The sequence below is a fragment of the Lissotriton helveticus genome, chromosome 10 (genome assembly GCF_964261635.1).
Source record: "Lissotriton helveticus chromosome 10, aLisHel1.1, whole genome shotgun sequence".
Taxonomy (NCBI): Eukaryota; Metazoa; Chordata; class Amphibia; order Caudata; family Salamandridae; genus Lissotriton; species Lissotriton helveticus.
In genome coordinates, this window is record NC_136071.1 from 166,793,362 (window position 1) to 166,814,409 (window position 21,048).

Here is a 21,048-nt window from a genome sequence, read left to right on the forward strand (position 1 = left end):
CACCTCCTGTGGGGTCCCCCAAGGTTCCTCGTTGTCCCCCATCTTATTTAATATTTACATGCTTCCTTTGATTCGGTCTCTCATAACTTTTAAAGTTGTCACTTTCAACTATGCAGACGACCTCCAACTTACCTTCACCATTGACAATTCCCCAGAATCAATCCATGAATTCCAGAATACTATGCTCCACATCCGTCATTGGATGGACTGCAATCAATTGAAACTAAACCCCGACAAGACCGAATTGGTTCTCTTTGGTAAAAGCCAACTATTCAGGGGCCCACACTATTGGCCACCTGAACTTGGCTCTCCTCCCACCCCTTCCAGCTCGGTTAAAAGCCTGGGGGTGGTTATTGACAAAGATCTATCACTAAAGACCCAAGTGAACTCGGTTGTGTCCACATGCTTCTTTCAGCTTCGCAAGATAAAAAAGATAAGTCGGATGCTCACTCAGCCAGCCTTGATCCAGGTGGTGATAGCCTTAGTACTGTCACACCTGGACTACGCCAATGCTATCTACTTGGGCCTCTCTGTCGCCCTTAGCAGAAGCCTGCAGATGGCCCAGAATCAGGCAGCCAGACTTATCCATCGACTGCCACGTTGGCAGTCAGCTAGACCTCTGCTAAGACAACTCCACTGGCTCCCTATTTCTCAACGTATCACATTTAAAACGGCCTGCATCACCTTCAAATCTCTATATGCTCGTAGCCCCCAAGTCATCCGTGACCTGCTGCCTAGATACACCCCCTCCCGCAGCCTCCGCTCTGCCACTCAAAATCTCCTCACTGTCCCCACTATAAATTTCAACGCAAGGGAGGGTGCAGGTTTGCCACCCTTGCTTCCAAACTATGGAACTCCCTTCCCTCACAAATTCGTTCTTGTTCCAATCTCCTGTCATTCAGGAAACATCTAAAAACCTGGCTGTTTGTCCAGGCTCATGCCTAACCTCCCTTCGAGCCTTTAGAGCCTTTAGCCTTCAGAGCTTCCGTCGGTCAGGGCCATGAAACCTCTGGGTGTACGAGCGCTATATAAAATCTTGTTAACATAACATAACATAACTAGATAGAGGCCTTCTACCACCAGTCTTGTGGCAGGCACAGACAGAATAATCTTCAGATAGAGATAGTGTGTGCCCGGCCTCAGAATCTAAACTTATCTTCCTGTATCCCTTTGTTTTAGGTGCATCTGCCTGGAAAATTCCATAATGGGAATGCCTTATTATGTTCTGAATTGTACATAATGTATCTCTAAGATTGCTGATGCCAGTCCCTCTGCAGGACTCCTAAGCAACTGGGCAGACCGGGAACACTATTTGGCAACGGCTCACTATTTGGCATTCGCTCACTATTTGGCAGCAGCTCAATATTGGCAGCGGCTCACTATTCGGCAGTGGCTCACTATTTTGCAGCGGCTCACTATTTGGCTAGTAACTATTCGGCAGCGGCTCAGAATTTGCCAGCTGCTCACTATTTGGCAGTGGCTCACTACTTGGCAGTGGTTCACTATTTGGTAATGGCTCACTATTTGGCAGCAGCTCGCTATTTGGCAGTAGCTCACTATTTGGCATACAGGTCACTATTTGGCCATGGCTCACTATTTGGCAGCGGCTCACTATTTGGCCAAGGCTCACTACTTAGCAGCAGCTCACTATTTGGCAGCGGCTCACTATTTGGCAGCAGCTCCTATTGGGCAGCAGCTCCTATTTGGCAGCAGCTCACTATTTGGCAATGGCTCACTATTTACAAATGGCTCACTATTTGCAAATGGCGCACTATTTGGCAGTGGCTCACTATTTGGTAGTGGCTCACAATTTGGCAGTGGCTCACTATTTGGCAATGGTTCACTATTTGGCAGCAGCTCATTATTTTTCAGTGTTCAGTATTTGGCTGGTCACTATTTGGAACCGGCTCACTAATTGGCTGCGGTTCACTATTAGGCGGCTCGCTATTTGGTAGTGGCTCACTATTTGACAGCAGCTCACTGTTTGGCAGCGGCTCACTATTTAGCAGCGGCTCACTATTTGTCAGCGGCTCACTATTTAGCATCGTCCCACTATTTAGGAACAGCTCACTATTTGGCAACAGCTCATAATTATGCAGCGGCTCACGCTTTCTGCTATTTTATTTATTGAATTATTCAAGGATGAACGCTAAATTGAATACATAACTTTGTACATTGGCAGGATTGGTATCCGCAGGAGTTAAGGAAAACAGGGGTAGTGGCCTTAGTCTTATCCCGTCTAGACTACTGTAATGCTCTATTCATAGGCATTGCCAAGGCAAAGAAGACTAAATTACAGTCCATACAAAATGCTGCGGTGCGCCTACTATTGAACATTCCTAAAGCTCACCCCACATCTTATGCCATTAAGTCACTGCATTTGCTTCCAATACAGCAACGTCTAATATTCAAGGCCTTATGTCTGGTTCATAAGACACTTTATGGCGGAGGGGCTGCTGACCTTCGAAAAATCTTTCACTGGTACGCTCCCACTAGAAGTCTTAGATCAGCTAATTCTGGTCTCATCTGTGCCACGAAAGTTTGTAGAGCCAGATGGGGTGTTAAGAGTCTATCTCACTGTGTGGTTAGGCTGTGGAACCAACTACCTATCACAGTGAGACTCCAACCAAACCACACAGTGTTTAGGAAGCTAATAAAAACATGTCTGTTCCCCAGGGCTTAAGGTGTCAGTTCTGTGGACACTGGTCCTCTCTCTCTTTCACCCTAACGCTAAGACACCTCGACATTCGTTCGCTCTACAAATGGCAATCCTATCCTCTTATCCTATCCTACATTCTGACTTGACACCTTCAATGGATCCCAACTTGAAATCCAGGGAAGATTATCTGTCATTTGTTTTAATATTTGTTCTGAATAGCCTCATGCACATGTATGAAATTTATGAAGCACTTCTCCCTCATGAATTACTCATTGTTCTTTGTTGGACGCTGAATTTACACTGTAGTTGACTGTACAGAATCCATTTTAATGAAATTTGGATTAAAGCTTGTTGCCAGTAATAAGATGTTGCAATATTTCTATATACCATAGAGATATGTGATCGAGTGCCAGTTGTAATCTTTATTTCGGTCATAGATCATAAAAGTCACAAATCAGAAATAAAATACAGTACATAAGCCCGGTTAACAATACAAATAATGACAAAACGCAACGTTTAAGAAATAGTACGGGCTCACTTAAGTGACCGCAAAACAAATAGCATAGATCTTAAAACCTTTGTTTAAATTGATTTAAAAAGCCATAAATAACAAATGATTCGAACTTTTTTAAATCACATGTAAAATTTGCACATATGCTGAAATTAAAGCAGTCTGCATGCAAGGGAAATGATTCAATTCGGCAGAGTTGTGTGACTGAAGATTTCTCTTGATCAGTTGATTTTGTTCCACTCTCACTTGCAATTGTAAAAAGTTAGCTCTTGGACATCATCTTTTCAAAATTAGTTTAATGGAATGACGAACAATATCTAAATATTTTCGGAACTCTTCCAAATCTTTTGCCATGTCTAATCAACCTATAAACACAGATTTCATATGATGTAAAAAGGAATAGATGAATTTTTTTAAACATTTGTATTAAAACATAAATCATATGAAACAACTCTATACACGTCAATAAATTTACACCAAGTCCCAAGTTGTATTCCCAATCATGATGATGTAATCTAAATTCCTCAAACAAAATGTACATGTAAATAATAGCGTGTAAAGAAAATAATGAAGTTAAGTTATAAGATGTATCAATTTCACCACAAAAAGCACATTCACCTCTCGAAAAGTAAGATCAACATTTCCTTGATTGTTTCTAATCTCTGCGTATAAATTAGAAAGAACTTGTGTTTGAGAACAGTTTTCTTTGTAATCTATTCTTTATCAATCTTTCATCTAGAAGAAACAGAATATAGGATCACTATTTAAGTTAATGTAACCTCCTTTTTGTAGCAAGGGTACGGTGTGTTCTTTATGCCAATACATGCCTATCTTTACATCAGAACATCCCTTTTTGTTGAGTACGACATGATGTAATTCTTGTATTGCTTTAAATTCGGATCTTCTCATATTTTTGTGATCTTTTTTCAGTTTCAATAACATTATAGCAATGCCTTTTTGGAAAAAAGGATGTTTGTATGAGTGGCTGAAAATCACTTTTAGGTTTCAAAATGTATTGTTCCAATTCTGTTTGTGTTTAATAAAAATTGTCTTTGTTGTAAAAGCTCTTTCAAATGGGTTTGTTTCCAGTAAACTTATACAGTTAATCTTAGTCTCCGATTCTGCTGTGTCATGGGGGCTGACATAGACTTTGGAGGGGCAGAGGGTCCGTTGGGATGGTGGATGACATTTCCTCCACCATCCTGAGGGACCTGCCTGCCAAATGTAAAGATGTCCACCACCCTCATGGACAACTCCAAACATTGTCAGGAACTGGCTTCACAGCAGCTGCAGTCAATATCCAACAGCATGGGACTTTTCTCCCATGGTGTTGGCGTTTTTATTTTACTGTCCCTCACCACGATGTTTTACCTTTTGGTGATGGACAGCAAAAAATAAAATATATCTGATCACCCTCTCTTAAATTGGAGGGCAGTCAAGAGGCTAATTGGAGGAGTATGTCAGCAATGGAGCCGGCGTAAACTCTGTTGTTGACATTCTTAAGGGCCGCCTTCCTCTAAATTGAGCTTTCAGACCTTGAGTTTGAAAGAGAGGGTACTCCATCGGTGTAGAAACGGAGGAACCCCTCCATCAAAGTATAAATTAGCCCCATAGTTGGATGCAAATGTTAATCCTTCTTATGGCACTTGCCTATCATCCTTCATTAAAAACCCCCACTATTGTCCAACATATCAAACAATCCTATCTTTCCCTGATGGCAAAAATCACTTTGGGGATGGGCTCAACACAGATTATTTACTGTTTTAACAATGTGCAACACACTAGCTGCTAAGCAGTGACTTTCAGACAAGATGCATTCCTTCTAGTGACACTCATACTGTAAGATATTCTCTCATATTATTGTTAATCACTCTTCTGTCAATTAATTGTATCTGAATTTAAATCAATACTTTTTCTAATACCAAAATCAATGCTAATCTTTCAGAGTCTGTTTGCCTGTGCCCAGAAGATAATTCTTGGTCAGGCATAGAAAAATATTAATTTTTCTGGGCATAGGACATTAGCAAGAACTATACCTTTCTGTCAAAGTTTACAGAAGGAGAAACTCCCACTGTCACTCTTCCATTTTGCCTAACACAGAGCAGATCGCGCCTGTCAGGCGGATCAGCTGAAAATTTCAACTGGTGAATGACACAGCCTTTATGCTGCCAAGAGATCCTTGTTTACTTTGGAGGCCCCGGAGTTAGACACGCTGTGTGACAAGGTTGCGCGCCCTATGATGTCTACCAAGGCGATGGAGGGTGACTGCCAGGCATTGGCAGCCGCATCCCAAGGAGAGCGGGTGCAGCTCTGGGGGTTTCCAGCATCAGCTGTATGGACTTTGGGGGAGGTCCCACCGCATCTGCAACATTAACTACCAGCTGAAAGTGCCAGATCTCAGCAGCTCCCTTAAATGATAAAATGTTCTTGAAGACATAACTGCCAGAAAAAAATAGAGGAGTCATATGAAGTGCAGTTTTGACAAGTTTTTCAGAGGTGACAAAAGGTTGGCGCATGCGTAGGGCTCAGCATGCCGATGAGTGCTGCTCTCCTCATTGTTTCAAGCCAGCAGCCATGCTGTTACAGACACATAACTGAGAAACAGGAGACAATAATTGGTTGCATTGAATATAAAACACCGTATCCGAGGCATAATTATGTAAAAAAATGATGCAATGCTGATTTTAGCAACTGAGGAAGGCACAAAGCACCAAAATCCAAAGTGGAAGAGTAAAATTGATAGGGGTTCAAGAACAGGAGCTTTGCAAAAGACCTCAAGGGTGGGTGTTGCTTGCCAATATATTGTGTTTTCATTTTCCAGTGTGATAGTTGCAATTGGTTGCATGCTGTTAGTATGGAGGCTTTGTGGAAGAACGTGTGTGGTTTGTGTCAATCATTTATCTTCTACCGGTGCAGCTGTCCTGGGCACAAGTTTAAGATATATTGGCGTTTTGGTTTTTATGAAGCCCCTGGTGTCCAACTCAAGTGGAATCTGCAATAATGGAAAGAAAAACAATTATTAGTGACGTTTAAACACAGTGGTGGCTGGTGACATTTGAAAGTGGTGTGTTGTAAAAGTTTGGTATGACTTTTATGTAGTGAGCGATGCGGGCAAGCTTAATGAACAAACATGGGGTCCATGCTGGGTTCTCCTACAGCAGAATTTTTTTTTTTTTTATCTGCTCATCTTCTACCACCTGTCTTTCCTCTTCAGCGTCCTCTTTTCACTCTTTCTTGAATGCACTTCCTTGCATCTCCCTCGCTTCACCACATCCAAACATACACTGCACTCACTCACATTTAACCCCTTCTGTTTTCTTGAGTCACGGTGGGCTTGTGTGCATGAGGGCTGGGGGGCTTCCGAGCCACACCCTTGAGTTTGAGTTTGAGTTTAAAATTACTTATACAGCGCACATACACCAGCGGTTTCTTGGCGCTACAACTGAACCAGATCCGGGGCTAGGAGACAGGGGAAGCTGTTGGGGATTTAGTCAAAGGACTTGGTGAATAGGTGAGCCTTAAGGTGTTTACGAAATTGAGGGTACAGGGTGATGGTGCGGAGTTCAAGGGGGAGGGAATTCCACAAGGTCGGGGCAAGGGTGGCAAATTTCGAGCCTCCCCACTTCTTTCTCCGATAGCAAGGGATGGTGAGGAGGGACTGGGAAGAAGAGCGTAGTTCCCTGGTGGGAACGTAGGGGGAGATCTCAGAAGAGATGAATGCGGGTGCCAAGCCCAGTCGAGCCAAAAAGGTGATGGAGGCGAGCTTGAATTGAACTCGAGCTCGCACAGGGAGCCAATGTAAAGATTTCAAGAGGGGAGAGGATTGGTGAAATTTCGGAAGATTGAAGACCAGGCGGGCCGCCTGGTTTTGTATCTGCTGCAAACGCCGTAGGCTATATGCAGGAATACCTGCATATAGGGCGTTGCCGTAATCCAGGCGGGATACCACCATGGCCAAGATGATAAGTTTGAGAGCAGAGAAAGTAAAAAAGCGGGACACCCTGCGAATAGTGCGCAATGAAAGGAAAGAGGAAGATACCACGGAACTAACATGGGAGTGAAGGGTGAGTTGAGAATTGAGTTTTATGCCGAGGGTTTTAACAGAGGTAGTGGGTGCAGGAGAAGGGCCAAGTGAAGGGGGCCAAAAAAGAGAAGACCAGGGGCTGGATGAACCACCCGTCAACACCAGCTCGGTCTTATCGGGGTTGAGTTTCAGGTGGTTGTGGTTCATCCAGTCCCGGATGTGGAGCATAACAGTTTGAAAATTAAGAACAGAAGAGGGGGAAGAGGACAGGTTGAAGACAAGCTGGAGGTCATCCGCATAATTAAATACGGCGACCTCCATTTGTTGAAGAGAAAAGATAAGAGGGGCAACATAAAGATTAAACAGGAGGGGGGAAAGGGAGGAACCCTGGGGAACCCCGCACTGAACTTTCCGGACGTCCGCTGTAAAGTCACCGAGGCGGACAGCCTGGGTGCGGTCTCTCAGGAAGGAGGATAACCAGACCAGAGCAGTCCCCCCGATCCCCGCCGCCCCGACACAGGAAAGTAAGATGGTATGATCCACCGTGTCGAAGGCGGCTGAGAGATCGAGGAGCACAAGGGCCTGGCGCTGGTTAGTATCCATACCCTCCCTGAGGTTGTCCAGGACCGAGATGACAACGGACTCCGTGGAGTGTGCGGGGCGGAAACCCGCCTGGCGGGGAGCAAGAACTCCGTGCGTCTCCACAAAGGAGCTCAGCGCGCAGGTGACATGGCGCTCGAGCACCTTTGCAAGAAATGGCAGAAGGGAGATGGGGCGGAAATTGGCTGGGACAGAAGGGTCTGCCCCGGGTTTTTTAAAAATCGGCACAATAACAACGGACTTCAAGGGGTTGGGTACTACGCCTTGGGCCAGGGAGCTGTTAAGGAGATGAAGGGGGGGGTCTGGACAGGTAACAAAGATATGGCGGAGAATATGAGCAGGACAGGAGTCAAGTGGAGAGCCAGATTTAACCAAGGGTACTAAGGCAGTAAAGGCTTCCTTGGATATAAGAGGGAGGGTGGCGAGTTCTCCCTTAGGAGGGGGACATTGAGGGTCAACAAAGGAAGGAGAAGGGGGCGGGATGTTGGCTTTAATGGTAGTGATTTTGTGAATGAAATAGTTATTGAGGGAATGGCAGAGTTCTTCGGACGGGGCGGGCTTAAGGGTTGTTCTGTCTGAGAACGCAAGGTTATGAACAATCGTAAATATCTCCTTGGACTGGTTTTCTGCAGCAAGGATTTTGGAGGAGAAGTAGGTGGTTTTAGCCTCCAAGATGTCTTTTTTATACTGGGTAAGGATATTGGTGTACTCCAGTCTTAAAATGGGGCAATAGCTTCTCCTCCAAGCCCGCTCCGCGCGACGTACTGTAAGTTTGGTGGCCTTAAGCTCTGCATTGAACCACCGGTTGGCATCCTTATCGTGCTTGGAGGTAATGCATTTGAGCGGGGCAACAGAGTCACTGGTATACACCCGTTACGACGCAACTTTTACTCCGCACTACCATTACAACGCGGGCATTACAACGCATGACATTACAACGCATTGCGCTGGGGGGCGCTCTAGGATAAGAGGTAAGTTTAATTTACTATCCAACACCTTCCCTAGGGTCCACGGGGACTGGAGTTAGAATAGTAAATTATACTTACCACTATCCAGCACCCCAAAGCGCTATGCGTTGTAACGGTATTCGTTGTAAATACCGCGTTGTAATGGTATGCGGAGTAAAAGTATGCGTTGTAACGTCATACATCCGAGTCACTACCAGCGGAGAGCCACTGATCTATGACCTCGACCTGGGAAAGGGTGGAAAGGCCCTGCAGGGAAGGGGGGGAGGTGGTAAGAAGGGAAGAGAGATCATCCAGGTTAGCTCGGCCCCATGCTCGGACCCAAATGTTTTTGGGGCGAGGGGGTTTGGCTGGGGGGTGAATAGGCAGAGAAAATGAAATCAAATGGTGGTCGGACCATATGCAAGGTGAAATAGAAAGAGATTCCACAGGACAATTCAGGGACCAGATCTGGTCAAGCCTGTGACCTTTGATGTGGGTGGGGGAGTGAACATGGGGTGTGAAATTGAGAGATTGAAGGGTTTCAGAAAATTCCTTAGAGGACGCACATTCAGCTGGGTCAGAAGGCCAGAAGTTGAAGTCGCCGAGAAGTAGAATAGAGGAATTGTTGACTGTAATGGTGGCCAAGACTTCCAAGAAATCAGAGAGAAACTGTAAAGGGGATTGCGGGGGGCGGTAGGTAAGAAAACAGGTCAAAGGGGGAGAGGTGGCGGTGGTGCGGATAACCAAATATTCGGTGGTCGCAATGTCAGGCAAGGACAGAGTTTGAAAAGGGAGATCGGTGCGTGCGATGACTGCCACACCGCCCCCAGCTCTGCCAGAAGGGCGATCTGCCCGGAGGGCATAGTAAGTAGCCGGTAAGGTGGTTAGTAGGGCGGGGAGGGAGTCATCGCCAAACCAGGTCTCCGTTAGAAAAAGAAGATCTGGGGTATGAAGATCAAGCAGGGCCGAAAGTTCGTGCGTATGGGCGACAGCGGACCGTGTATTAAGATAGAAAGCCGTTAAGGGTTTAGGGGTTGTAGAATGAGAGGTGCTTATAGGCGAAAAAGAGGGGCCAGCTATAGGGAGGGGGATGTGCGGGGAAACAGCAGGGGTAAGACCCAGGGAAGAAATGTGAGAACAAATGGGGGCTGTGAGGGGCCAGGGTCCCTGGAGGCGGCGTAGTTGGACCGGGGTATAGGTGATGAGCGGGGCCGAGTAACGCGCCCCTAGCCCCGGTCGGCCGCGGACGGGCGCAGACGGGCTTAACTTAGGCGCAACTTGGGCGCGCCTCCGTCGTGCCCGCTGCGCCCGCCCGCTGCGCCGGCTGTAAGGGGAAGTTGTAATATAGGGACACATGGGGGGGAGTCTGAAAGGGGGCGTGGCAGGGGGTGGAGGGACAGAGGAGCTGCCCCGCCAACCACAGAGCAGCCCGAGATGGTGGGCACGCCCGTCCCCGCCCTCGTGACCTGCCCGTCAGAGGGTGAGGGAACGAGCAGCGTGGGGCGCTCTGGCGGCGGCAGGCAGGGGAGTCAGGAGGCGTCAGGGGGTGCGCGATGTCCCGAGCGCAGCCCCTGTACAATGAAGGCAAGGTAAATTAAAACAGTCTCGTGATTTTTAAAAGCGAAGTTGCGCTGCGCCTCGGCAGCGTTGTAGCTCCCGGCAAAGCCTCGGGAGATCTAGTCAGTATCAGGGGTCAGGACTCGCCCAGCTGAAGTAGATTGCCAGGGGGGAGGGACAGAGGAGCTGCCCCGCCAACCACAGAGCAGCCCGAGATGGTGGGCACGCCCGTCCCCACCCTCGTGACCTGCCCGTCAGAGGGTGAGGGAACGAGCAGCGTGGGGCGCTCTGGCGGCGGCAGGCAGGGGAGTCAGGAGGCGTCAGGGGGTGCGCGATGTCCCGAGCGCAGCCCCTGTACAATGAAGGCAAGGTAAATTAAAACAGTCTCGTGATTTTTAAAAGCGAAGTTGCGCTGCGCCTCGGCAGCGTTGTAGCTCCCGGCAAAGTCTTGGGAGATCTAGTCAGTATCAGGGGTCAGGACTCGCCCAGCTGAAGTAGATTGCCAGGGGGGAGGGACAGAGGGACCCTTGATTGGAATGTACAGCACCGCGGCGGAATTTGCGCCACAGCCAAGGTGTTAAGAAATGTATTTTACCTCTAGCTGTTTGAGAAGATGAAACTTATTCTTTTTATGTAGGGGGGGGGTATTGTGATGATTTTAATTAATCAAACAATAAACATTAAACTTGAAAACTTGAAACTTATTTTACTTTTGCTTTTGCCCTGTAAATATTTTGCCAACTGTCCACCCCCTTCACACACATATTTACGACTGGAAAACATAATCATTGTTCTGTGTGCTCTGCAGAGAGGTCAAACCACTAACGGGCACTATGCTTAGGCTTCAGTGTCTGAGCTCCCAATCAAAGCCCTTCATAAACTCCTGCACATCTCAAAATTTGCAGGGAAAACAATACAGAAAGAAACACAACATGGTTATACAGCTAACTTTTGAATGAGGCAGGATTAAGTAATTAAGAGAGGAACTATCCCCCAGATTCAACAAAGTCCTCTTTTGCGAGTCCTTAATAGCGATTATTAAGGGATCACTATTAAAGACTCGCAAAACGGGATGCATGTAGAAATCGCAATATTTTATGCAATTTATACTGCTTCCTTATTTGTGATTCGCTAATTGCTAATCGCAAATAAGGAATGGCTTTCCTATTCATTCCTATGGGCCTCAAGGCCCATAGGAATGAATGGGGAGTCATTCCTTCTTTGCGATTAGCAATTAGCGAATCGCAAATAAGGAAGCGATTTCAAGGGTGCCAGGGTGTCCAAAGGACACCCTGTAGCACCCCTGAAATGGTAAAGTACACTGGTGTTGCGCACACACATGTTTTTAACACTAATTTTTCATAAATCAATCCATATTTTTGACATTATTGTTGTGAAGGGCATTAGGATCAGGCCAGTTTTAATGTCATACAGCAGATAACTGCCTATTTTAAGCACATATCTCGTCTTTGCCCTTGACTCATGCTGCAGCTCCACTTCTAAGCAGCCAGCGATGTGCAGCAAGGGCCTGGGGTGTCACAGTGAGGGAGATTAGCATGGCGAGGGGTATCAGAACAAAATACTTAATAGAGGATTAGCATTCTGAGACTTACCATTACCTAGAACAAGGCACCAAAACACACTTGGACGGTGCTTGCATCCACTCCTACATGTGACAAATGGGAAATGATGAGATCTATGCCTGTGAATTACAGACAGCTGCTCTCACACAGGGATGGAGACTCCAACGCCCCAAACCATGACTCTGACAGTGTCACTGGCCTATGGAGAATACTGCCATAGACTACAATGTCATTGATTTATTATGAAAGTTTTAGAACAGAAATCCCTGCGTCGTGCGTCACAGTTCAGAAAGTTGATTTACTGTCTGGCTTCCGTCTCCTGATTCAGAGCGATGCAGGGAAAGCAGCCTGGAACAGACAGCTTAGACTTAAATACATTGATTTATTTAGCAATACAATCATATCTCTAAATCAATCTATCTATTTAATATTTGTACAGGAATGTGAAGGAAATAATTTCAGGGGAGCTCAGCCACAGAGCCCTAATGGAGAATCTGCCCCAGTTTAAACGGGACCTTGAGACATATGCTGAAATATGAGAGGTATGTTAGGCGCTCTAATTCACATGCCATGGGGTTCAATACATAACTAACTGACCATAAAAGCATTGCACTGGCTAGAAATGTATCCAGCAGCAGTTATGACCATCAGCTACTTAACACACACATGTATTTGCCGGGCAACTAGAAAAATTATATATCTGGGTTCTGTGGGTAATGTAATATGCAAAATTAAAACGAATGAACTTTCCAAATAGCACTGAAAATCACATCTTGTATCAGAGACAGTTGTGAAACTGATGGATGTTACTAAAAACAAGTAATTATTGGGTTATACCAAATTAATAATAATTTGTCGAGGGTCACTGAGAGTAGAGGTATTAATTTGTTGAGAGGCATGTATAATAGAGAGTTGTAAGACTTAAAAGAAAGTGGAGGTGCAGAGGTAAACTGACCAAGTGGGAATGAGTTGTGAAACTATTTATTTAATGGACAATACTAGTGAACAACAAGTGCAAGAATAACACTGATCATTCCCAGTGTCAAAATTCCAGTCTCTGTTTGATAAGCAGGGCTCGGCTTTTTTATGGGATCAATATTAGATTGACTGCACCATTAATACACTCACAGCCTTTTTGCAGACTATTATCATGACAGTTTACTTGAATGGTTGACTATCATATTGTAATGTGCATTTAAATAATTTCTCTGTGATCTGGGCATGGGTACATGGGCATTCTATATCTGTGGTCCATTTTATCTGTACTGGGGTGAATGTATGACATTGTTCTGCATTCTGTCCATCAACTGTTGTTTTTGCATTTGTCACCCCGAGTGGGACGGTATGCTCAGAAGTGAGTCCCGTGCTCTCCACACCACTGGAGTCAAGCTATCCTGGCTGATGACGGCTAATAGCCAGAAACTGGTCCTAGGATGCTTGATTCCGGTCCAGGGGGGACATGGCTTGGAAGTTCAGGCTGGACTGTTCCCATGAGGCACAGGGCCAAGACTGATTTGCATATGGCCATATCTGAACTGGGGTGGTGTGGAGTGCAAAAAAAACTATGGATTTAGGCCCAGATCTCTGTACTGGGGTGAATGTATGACATTGTTCTGCATTCTGTCCATCAACTGTTGTTTTTGCATTTTATCTGTAGGGCCACAACCACATTGTCTAGACCCATTGGTTCACTTTTCCCAAGTGAGACGTCCAGAGGTTTCATACCATGGTACAATGAGGAACATTCTATCTTATGCTTCCCATCACAATTCCACCACGTATTTTGCATATGTTGCTCAGAATTATGCCTGATCTTAAATTCCAGTGTCAGTCCATGGTGGGCCTTGTGTGTTAAGCTGTAGGCCTAGTCTTGCAACGTGGAACTCTTCCTATTGCATTGACATGCATATACCAGGACATGGCTCGGGTTAGTTACATTTTAAGGTTGCAGAGGTTAAGGCATAATGCCATATAGCTAATGGCCAATTTGCAGTGGACTCCGGTGATATGTGTTTCTGACTTCAAGTGGAAAGGTCAACTCATGCTTGTAAAAAAAACAAGCTCAAAATGACATCGGTGCCACACTTAGTGACATGGGCAAGGCTAAAGGGGAATTCCCAGACACTGCAACTAATGCATTTTCTGAGGAGCACTCATGATGGCCAAAGTAGAATCAATGGAATTAGTGGCTTTTCTGAGTGGACCTGAGAGTAATGAAGATATAAAGTTCTGGTTTTCCTTCGAGGGACATTAAGGATAGTGAAAGTGGTCTACCTTCCAATAAAAGGAGGCATTCTTTTTATTGCACAGTTTAACTATATTGCTAAAAACTGTGTTTGGATCTCAAACCAGATAATACATATTGTGTGCCCCATGCAGATGCCACAGTTTGGTATCACAATTTGGACTCTGTCCAACTGAACTGTCCATCTATTATATGGAAAGCACACCAGACTTTAACGTGGCCTGCGTGTACAGTCATGATCTATAGTCAGCTTCAAGGGTACTTTTAAAAAGTTTCAGTGCTCATGACACCATGATAGACCATCCTATACATCTGCCACTCCGTCACTTTCTACACTCCTATTCACATCCACAGAAGGAGTGTTTGGACGTGTGCAGGTGATCGTAATTTTTTCCAAAATGGGGCACATAGCCTCTGTGGGTTTTCAAAGCCCCTACCGTCCTCACGCCAAAGAAACACAAAAAATGCTAATTGAAATCTTTATTATTCTGAGTCCAGATCTTAAATGAGGATGGCTAGTGACGACAAAGACTGGGAGTTGGTAATGGCTTGGTTACTTACAAGAAATCTTCGTTACTCGAAGTCTAAAACTTCAATAAGTAAGGAGTGTGATGAGGAAGATGGAAGAGTCAGAAATAGATCAATTACTTACTTGAAATTTTCCTTAATCCAATAGAAAGTCTTATTTAAATAGGAAATGTGATGAGAAAGATGGACAAGTTGGTAGCAGCTTCATTACTTATTACTCTGAAAGATTACTCACTAGTAAACATTATTACTCATTCCTTCATTACCTCCTAGTCTTAAATGTGAGGAATGTGAAGAAGAAACAGACAACGTGGGTCTGAGGGAAACTAATACTAAAGGAAGCTAGGTACTGGGTATCATTCATATTGTGAGACAAACTGAAAATTATCTAATTCAGGACATTTAGATTAATATATGTTGTAAGGATGTGGACAAACATTAAATGCTATAGTTCTAAGATTATGGTATGAACTAAGACCACACTTTCAGGGATCATTTCTGTAGTTTTACACTAACCATGGTGAAGAGTTGCGTATGACCTTATAGGCTCTATGATGCTGGACACTGAGATTTAAATAGGACGTTTTCTGTTAACTTGTGAATTCAATGCCTTGTACAGTGAGCCTATTTTGATAATTTCAAAGCCACAACTGGAATGTGTTTATTCACAGTACGTCCATACTATATAAAGGCTTATTCCATCAATAATATCAAGTGTCCCTTCATATTTTTAAATAATATGCTGTACTCTTGTAACAAAAAGATTTTCATAAAAACGGAGTTCCAGGAAAGCAGATAGAATGTGAGAACCTGCCCACTTTTGAAATATTGGTGAAAGTAGTTGCTCAAAGAAGCACAAAAGTGCCAAATTTGCATTTCTAGAAATATTTGTTTTCTATAAGTTCATTGGGCCCGATTCACAGAATGAATTTAAGACTAAATCCTAAACTTACTACTATTTGGTATTCACAGAATGCAGTTACTACTTTCGGGATTCACAGAGTGAACTTACTACTTTCGGGATTCTCAGAATGAACTTACTACTTTCGGTATTCACAGAATAGATTTAAGACTACTAACTCTAAGTCCGAACTCGGGCCGTAAATTCCGGCCCGGAGGCGGAGCTTGCAGCCCGGAGGCGGAGCTTGCGGCTTGGAGGCGGAGCTTCCGGCTCAGAGGTGGGGATTTAGCCGTGGCTGAAATCTCCACCTCCAAGCCGCAAGCTCCGCCTCCGGGCCAAAAGCTCCACCTCCGGGCCGCAAGCTCCGCCCCCAAGCCGGAAGCTCCGCCTCCGGATCGGATTTTACGGCCCGAGTTCGGACTTAGAGTTAGGAGTCTTAAATCTATTCTGTGAATACTGAAAGTAGTAAGTTCACTCTGTGAATGCCGAAAGTAGTAAGTGCATTCTGTGAATACCAAATAGTAGTAAGTTTAGGATTTAGTCTTAAATTCATTCTGTGATTCGGGCCCATTGTTTCTGATACCATTTACATGTGTAAGTCAGACTTGTAGGTGCAAATGGCTCCATTTACCAGTGCAAAGATGACCTGTACTCATATATTGCATTACACAATAGTGCACAATGTGTGCGATCTAGGCAAATTGCAAGAGAAAATCTTTTTTTAGGTGGAAAATAATGTTGCACTGTGCCTAGGCAATCGCATTTCACCAGGCATAATTGCACAATGTGGTGTACAAATAAACTGGCATTTCACCAGGCATACCTGCACAATGTGGTGTAAAATTAACGGGCAAAACAATTTCCACACTTGTGAAAAAGGAATTCACAAAAACATTTTGAGTAGTAGGTATGGAATCTTGCAACTCTTATACATTTCCAGCCATACATTTGGAAACCTTTAGAATTCCAAAAGGTTGTAATCTTTCACCCATGTGAGGCCACAGACCTGTGACTGCAGATTTTCAATTTATGTTCTGAATTGGGCCCACAGCACACAGCACACAAGCTGAGTGAGTCATTTTTTCAATAGACTAATCCCCACAGAAGAAAGCCATGCTATACTAGAATTTGGTTCCTCACCGGTGTTTCTTTGCAGACTTGGAAGCTGAAGTTCTGCAGCAGGCTAACTATTCCAACCTTCACGTTGAGAAGGGCAAACCTCATTCCAATGCAGTTCCTGGGTCCACTTCCAAAGGGCAGGAAGGTGTATGGCTCCTGAGTGTCTTTGTTCTCCTTACTGAACCTGGAAATTAAATGATATGAAAGAGAGGAACCCACCGTGAGATCCTTTTAAGAGGCACTGCTACATGTGGGGAGCTAGGTGTTATGACACGTTTTGGATAATAATGTGGTTAACTACCCATGTATATAATCCTGTTTACTGTTGTTCATCCTAATGAACACATTAAATATTACAAACAGATGTGCAGAGTATAAAATGCTATTATTCACCATTATTAAGTGTGGGGAAGAGGCACAGCTGACGAGCAGTGAAGCCTTGGTTGATCAGGATGCCCCTTCCCTCCCACATTGACAATGGTAAGAAGTAGCATATTATTTTGCTATGCTTCTGCATATGTAGTTTATCCCATGCCATGTGTAGTTGTTGTAACTAATGTATGTAGTCAAAGAGTTAAATTTGGGCATCAAGGTAAAAATCGCACTGAAGAGATATCCTGACTCTTGAGAGATCTGTTTTCATGTGTAAATACATTGTTACCTCCCTTCTGTGAGGCAGGATGTTTTTCGGATGTCATATTCACTGTTCTGGTAATACTCTCGATTTTGACCTTTTCACTGTAGTAATTCATTAATAAATGGTAATATTTGGGGAGAGGATATAGCCTGACAGCTAGGGTGTTCGACTTCAAATCTGGTGAACCAGGTTCGAGTCTCGGCAAGGACGCGCAACATCCAGTGATTCTGGCCAAGTCACTTAATTTCCCCGTGCCTTACAAAAAATTAATGTGTCTTCGTGTAATGCAACTGGTACTCATGTAAAGCGCTCCGATTCCTTTGGTCAAGTTAGCACAATATAAAACTCCATAAAATAAAAATGAAAAAAAAAATGGCTGAATATGTGTTAATTAGTAAAAGTAATGTAAATAATGTATTTTGATCACATATTACTGTAAATGTGATATGCATTCTTATGTAATGGAAGTAGTGCTCATGTAAAGCATATATACAAATACGTTGGCATCGTTTGAGGATTCTTCGCAAAATTGTCAAAACTGTTGATGCAGTCGCTTCAGGTGCTGACTAGAAAATTTCCGGGTGATTCGTCAAGCTGTGGCCGAGAAAAAGGGGGACTCCCCAAAAAGTTTTTTTTACATTTTGATTTCCATAGGAAACTTTAGACACAGCTGCAGCTTGAACTGCTGAATGGAATTACACCAAAATTGCCAGAAAGGTAGCTCTTTGTCCAGAAAGCACTCTTTTTATGTCGAGCCTATGCACTTGCACATGCACTGCTCTGCGAGGCTTGTTGTATCTTCTCCAGGGAAATTATTTACACCCCTCACTCCCCATTAGCTCCTTTGTGCAGCTGTTACATTTTCTTTCCTTTCTGTGTCTACATTTTTCATTTGTCCCTCCTTTTAGTGGGTAGTTTCTGTCCTGCTGTATGGCGTTTTAGGATCCGAGTGAAATTTCCTGATTCATGCCCTTATATAGGTACAATTCACATTGCCCTAATATAGGCATAGAAATCATACCCATATTTAGATATAGCCCATGCAGTCCAAATACAGGCATGGCTACTTCCACCCATACCAAAAGGTCACAACGATTTCTTGGAAAATTGGCTTAAGCAGTCAGGGACCTCCCCTTGCTTGAATATAGATTTATCCAAGAACTCATGGAGTTTACAAAGAACTACCATTCCCTTGGGGTTCTTTTCTGACGTTAGTATGCCCGACTTAATGTCAAACTAGGCACCTTCAAGGTATAAATATGCCTTCACTTGCTCTAGCAAGACACGACGGTTCGGAGCAGTTCGACTATCTACTTGCCCGACGCAGCTCGCTACAGCAAGTGCCGAAGGAAGCCGACCGTCCAGCTGACGCACTGATCGAGAAGCTGTCCTTTCTCTCGCCGAGAATCCAGCTCCAGTGTTTCCAAGCACCACTCGCGGGGTGCTAGGAAATCGAGTCCCAAAACAGAGATCTCAGACCTCCTTCATTCTAAACTAAGGTATGGAGCTGATTAGACCCTAAGAGAAATCTTGGATAGCTTCTTGGCAAAGAAACTAAACCTACGCTACACCACACTTACTTCTTCCCTAGTACTAAGATTTATGTTAGGTACATTGGGGTAGTATTATTTTAGAAGCACCAGTTGAGTACTTTTAGCCTCGTTATTTATGTATGTATTTATCTATGGTTTAGAAACCATACAATGCTTTTACAGTATTATTTTATAATACTCTTCTCGCTGTACGCATTATACTTTTGCAGCCTGCATTACGATTGTAGCAGTTCACTTTACTTGCATGAGAAGGAAGACTGTTCAATAAATCCTTTTATTGAAAACGCCCGTCTCTCTATTTTCTCTGCACCTCTGATGAAACGAAGCATGCACGATTGACCGAGTAAAATATCTATCTATTTGTTTCCACGACTCTGAAGATACGTTTATTCTTGGGGAAACAAAGTTGTCATGTTTATGCGGTTGTCAGGAACTAATCCCTCTTGTGTATTCGAGAAAGTTTCTAGTGACCTCTGAGCTAGCTGGCACTCACAATTAAGTTTAATATATTCGATAGAGACCTAGTCGACATAAGTCCTTCGTGAAATCTATAGGATATATTATTCCAATGCGCAGAGCCTATTGGGAATATAGGAACTACACTACAATCCCTTGCGACTGGCCCTCTTACAGGTATTATCCCCATCTCTATTTTGGTACGTTTTCACACTTTTGTTTTCTGTTTTCAACTGCTTTTGGAAGGAAGGCAGCCTTGCTCATTATCTCTTAGCTGTGCAGAAGACCGGCAAACTATGGAATGTGTTTATTTCTTTCAACTTTGCAGAAGACCCTCACTGCATCATATTTTATATGGTAGGCATGGGAAAACAGACAGTTGATGATTTATGAAATGTTATCATTTCCATGTGTGTTGTGTGTTTATATTTGAGATCTAGGTGCAATTAATACTATGGGGGTTATTAGGATGGTGGGCGGACTTTGTCCGGCTGCCATCCTATCGGGAAATAGGACCGACCGCTATAAGGGCGGGGGTCCCGTGGGGGCCATTAAGATGCCCCGCCACAGTAGCGGGCGCATCCTGCATACCTGACAACATGATAGGCACAGCATGGTGCTGCCATGTTGTGCATGGAACTGCAGGGGGTACCATCGGTATCCCCCATGTGCACCCCCCACCCCCCAGAGTCCCCGGGGGCTCGCAGCGGGCCCCCACATGCAATTCCTGCATGCCTTTCCATAGCGGCAATGCTGCCACGGAAAGGCATGTTTATGCCCCCATCACAATATGGCTGGCGGTGTTTAACAGACACCGCCACCATATTAAACTCTTTTCTGCCCAGTTGACTTGTTGACCGGGCAGAAAAGCAGCGAAAATGGGTGGCGGGCAGGGACCGATCTCGGGTGGATCGCCACCGCAATGCGGGCGGTGGCGATCCGCTCGAGATCCTAATGGGCCCCTAAGCGTTTATGTCTTATAGGCTGAAGGGGCTGGAACACTGTCATTAAAAGTCACATTCTTTGTGGGTTTTCTAATATTTCACTTCATACATATAGCTCCTATCTATTCTATGTACTTCCTGCAGCAGCCCATCTGTACTCTTTCCACAAACACCCCATCATCTTTATTCCCTCACAAATCCCCTCTCTCCCTGTAAAAAGGCAGTCTAAATACTTAAGTGCTCCTAGCGGTCAGTAAACGCTTGCTCTTTATCTGTTGGCAGTGAAAAAGCTGCAAATGGTTTCCTTTACTAATTATTGCCATTTTTATAGGCATAAGGAAAAACAATGCTAGGCGAACATTTGTGCAGGTTATGTTCGTAAAACTAAGATTTTAATCAGAACTTGGGGGTCTATTAGAATGTAGAGCGGATCGCCACCTCCCGCATGGTGGTGGTGATACGCCCGACAATAACCTCCACCCGCCACCCATTTCCCCCGCCATATTAGGATGCCGGGGGGACCCCGGCGGAAGGAAAGACCGTCCACCGGTTTTCCACCGGTCACACAGGTGACTGGGCGGAAAAGGGGCCTGATATGGTGGCGGTGTCTGCTAGACACCGCCATCCATATTATGATGAATGAGGGAAGCAGCCTTTCTGTGGCGCATTGCCGCCACGGAAAGGCATACGGTTTTCTCAGTTAGGGGCCTGTTGTTGGTCCCCAGGATGTTGGGAGGGTGGTGGGGGCACATGGGGGCATTTGCATGCAGGATGTGGCAGGCAC

The 21,048-nt window shown here is 44.7% G+C and overlaps 1 protein-coding gene across 1 annotated transcript in view; it reads right to left on the reverse strand.

Annotated features, from left to right (window-relative positions):
• Positions 1 to 3,061: 3,061 nt before the first annotated feature.
• The window catches only part of LOC144786057 (cytochrome P450 3A21-like), a 266,040-nt gene continuing 248,053 nt past the window's right edge, over positions 3,062 to 21,048 (reverse strand). Inside the window, exons 12-13 of the mRNA XM_078665003.1 lie at positions 16,696 to 16,858; positions 3,062 to 6,162 (exon numbers count right to left, since the gene is read on the reverse strand). Coding sequence (XP_078521129.1) covers positions 6,064 to 6,162; positions 16,696 to 16,858 — 262 coding nt within the window. The 3' untranslated portion in view covers positions 3,062 to 6,063. The remainder of the gene's footprint in view (positions 6,163 to 16,695; positions 16,859 to 21,048) is intronic.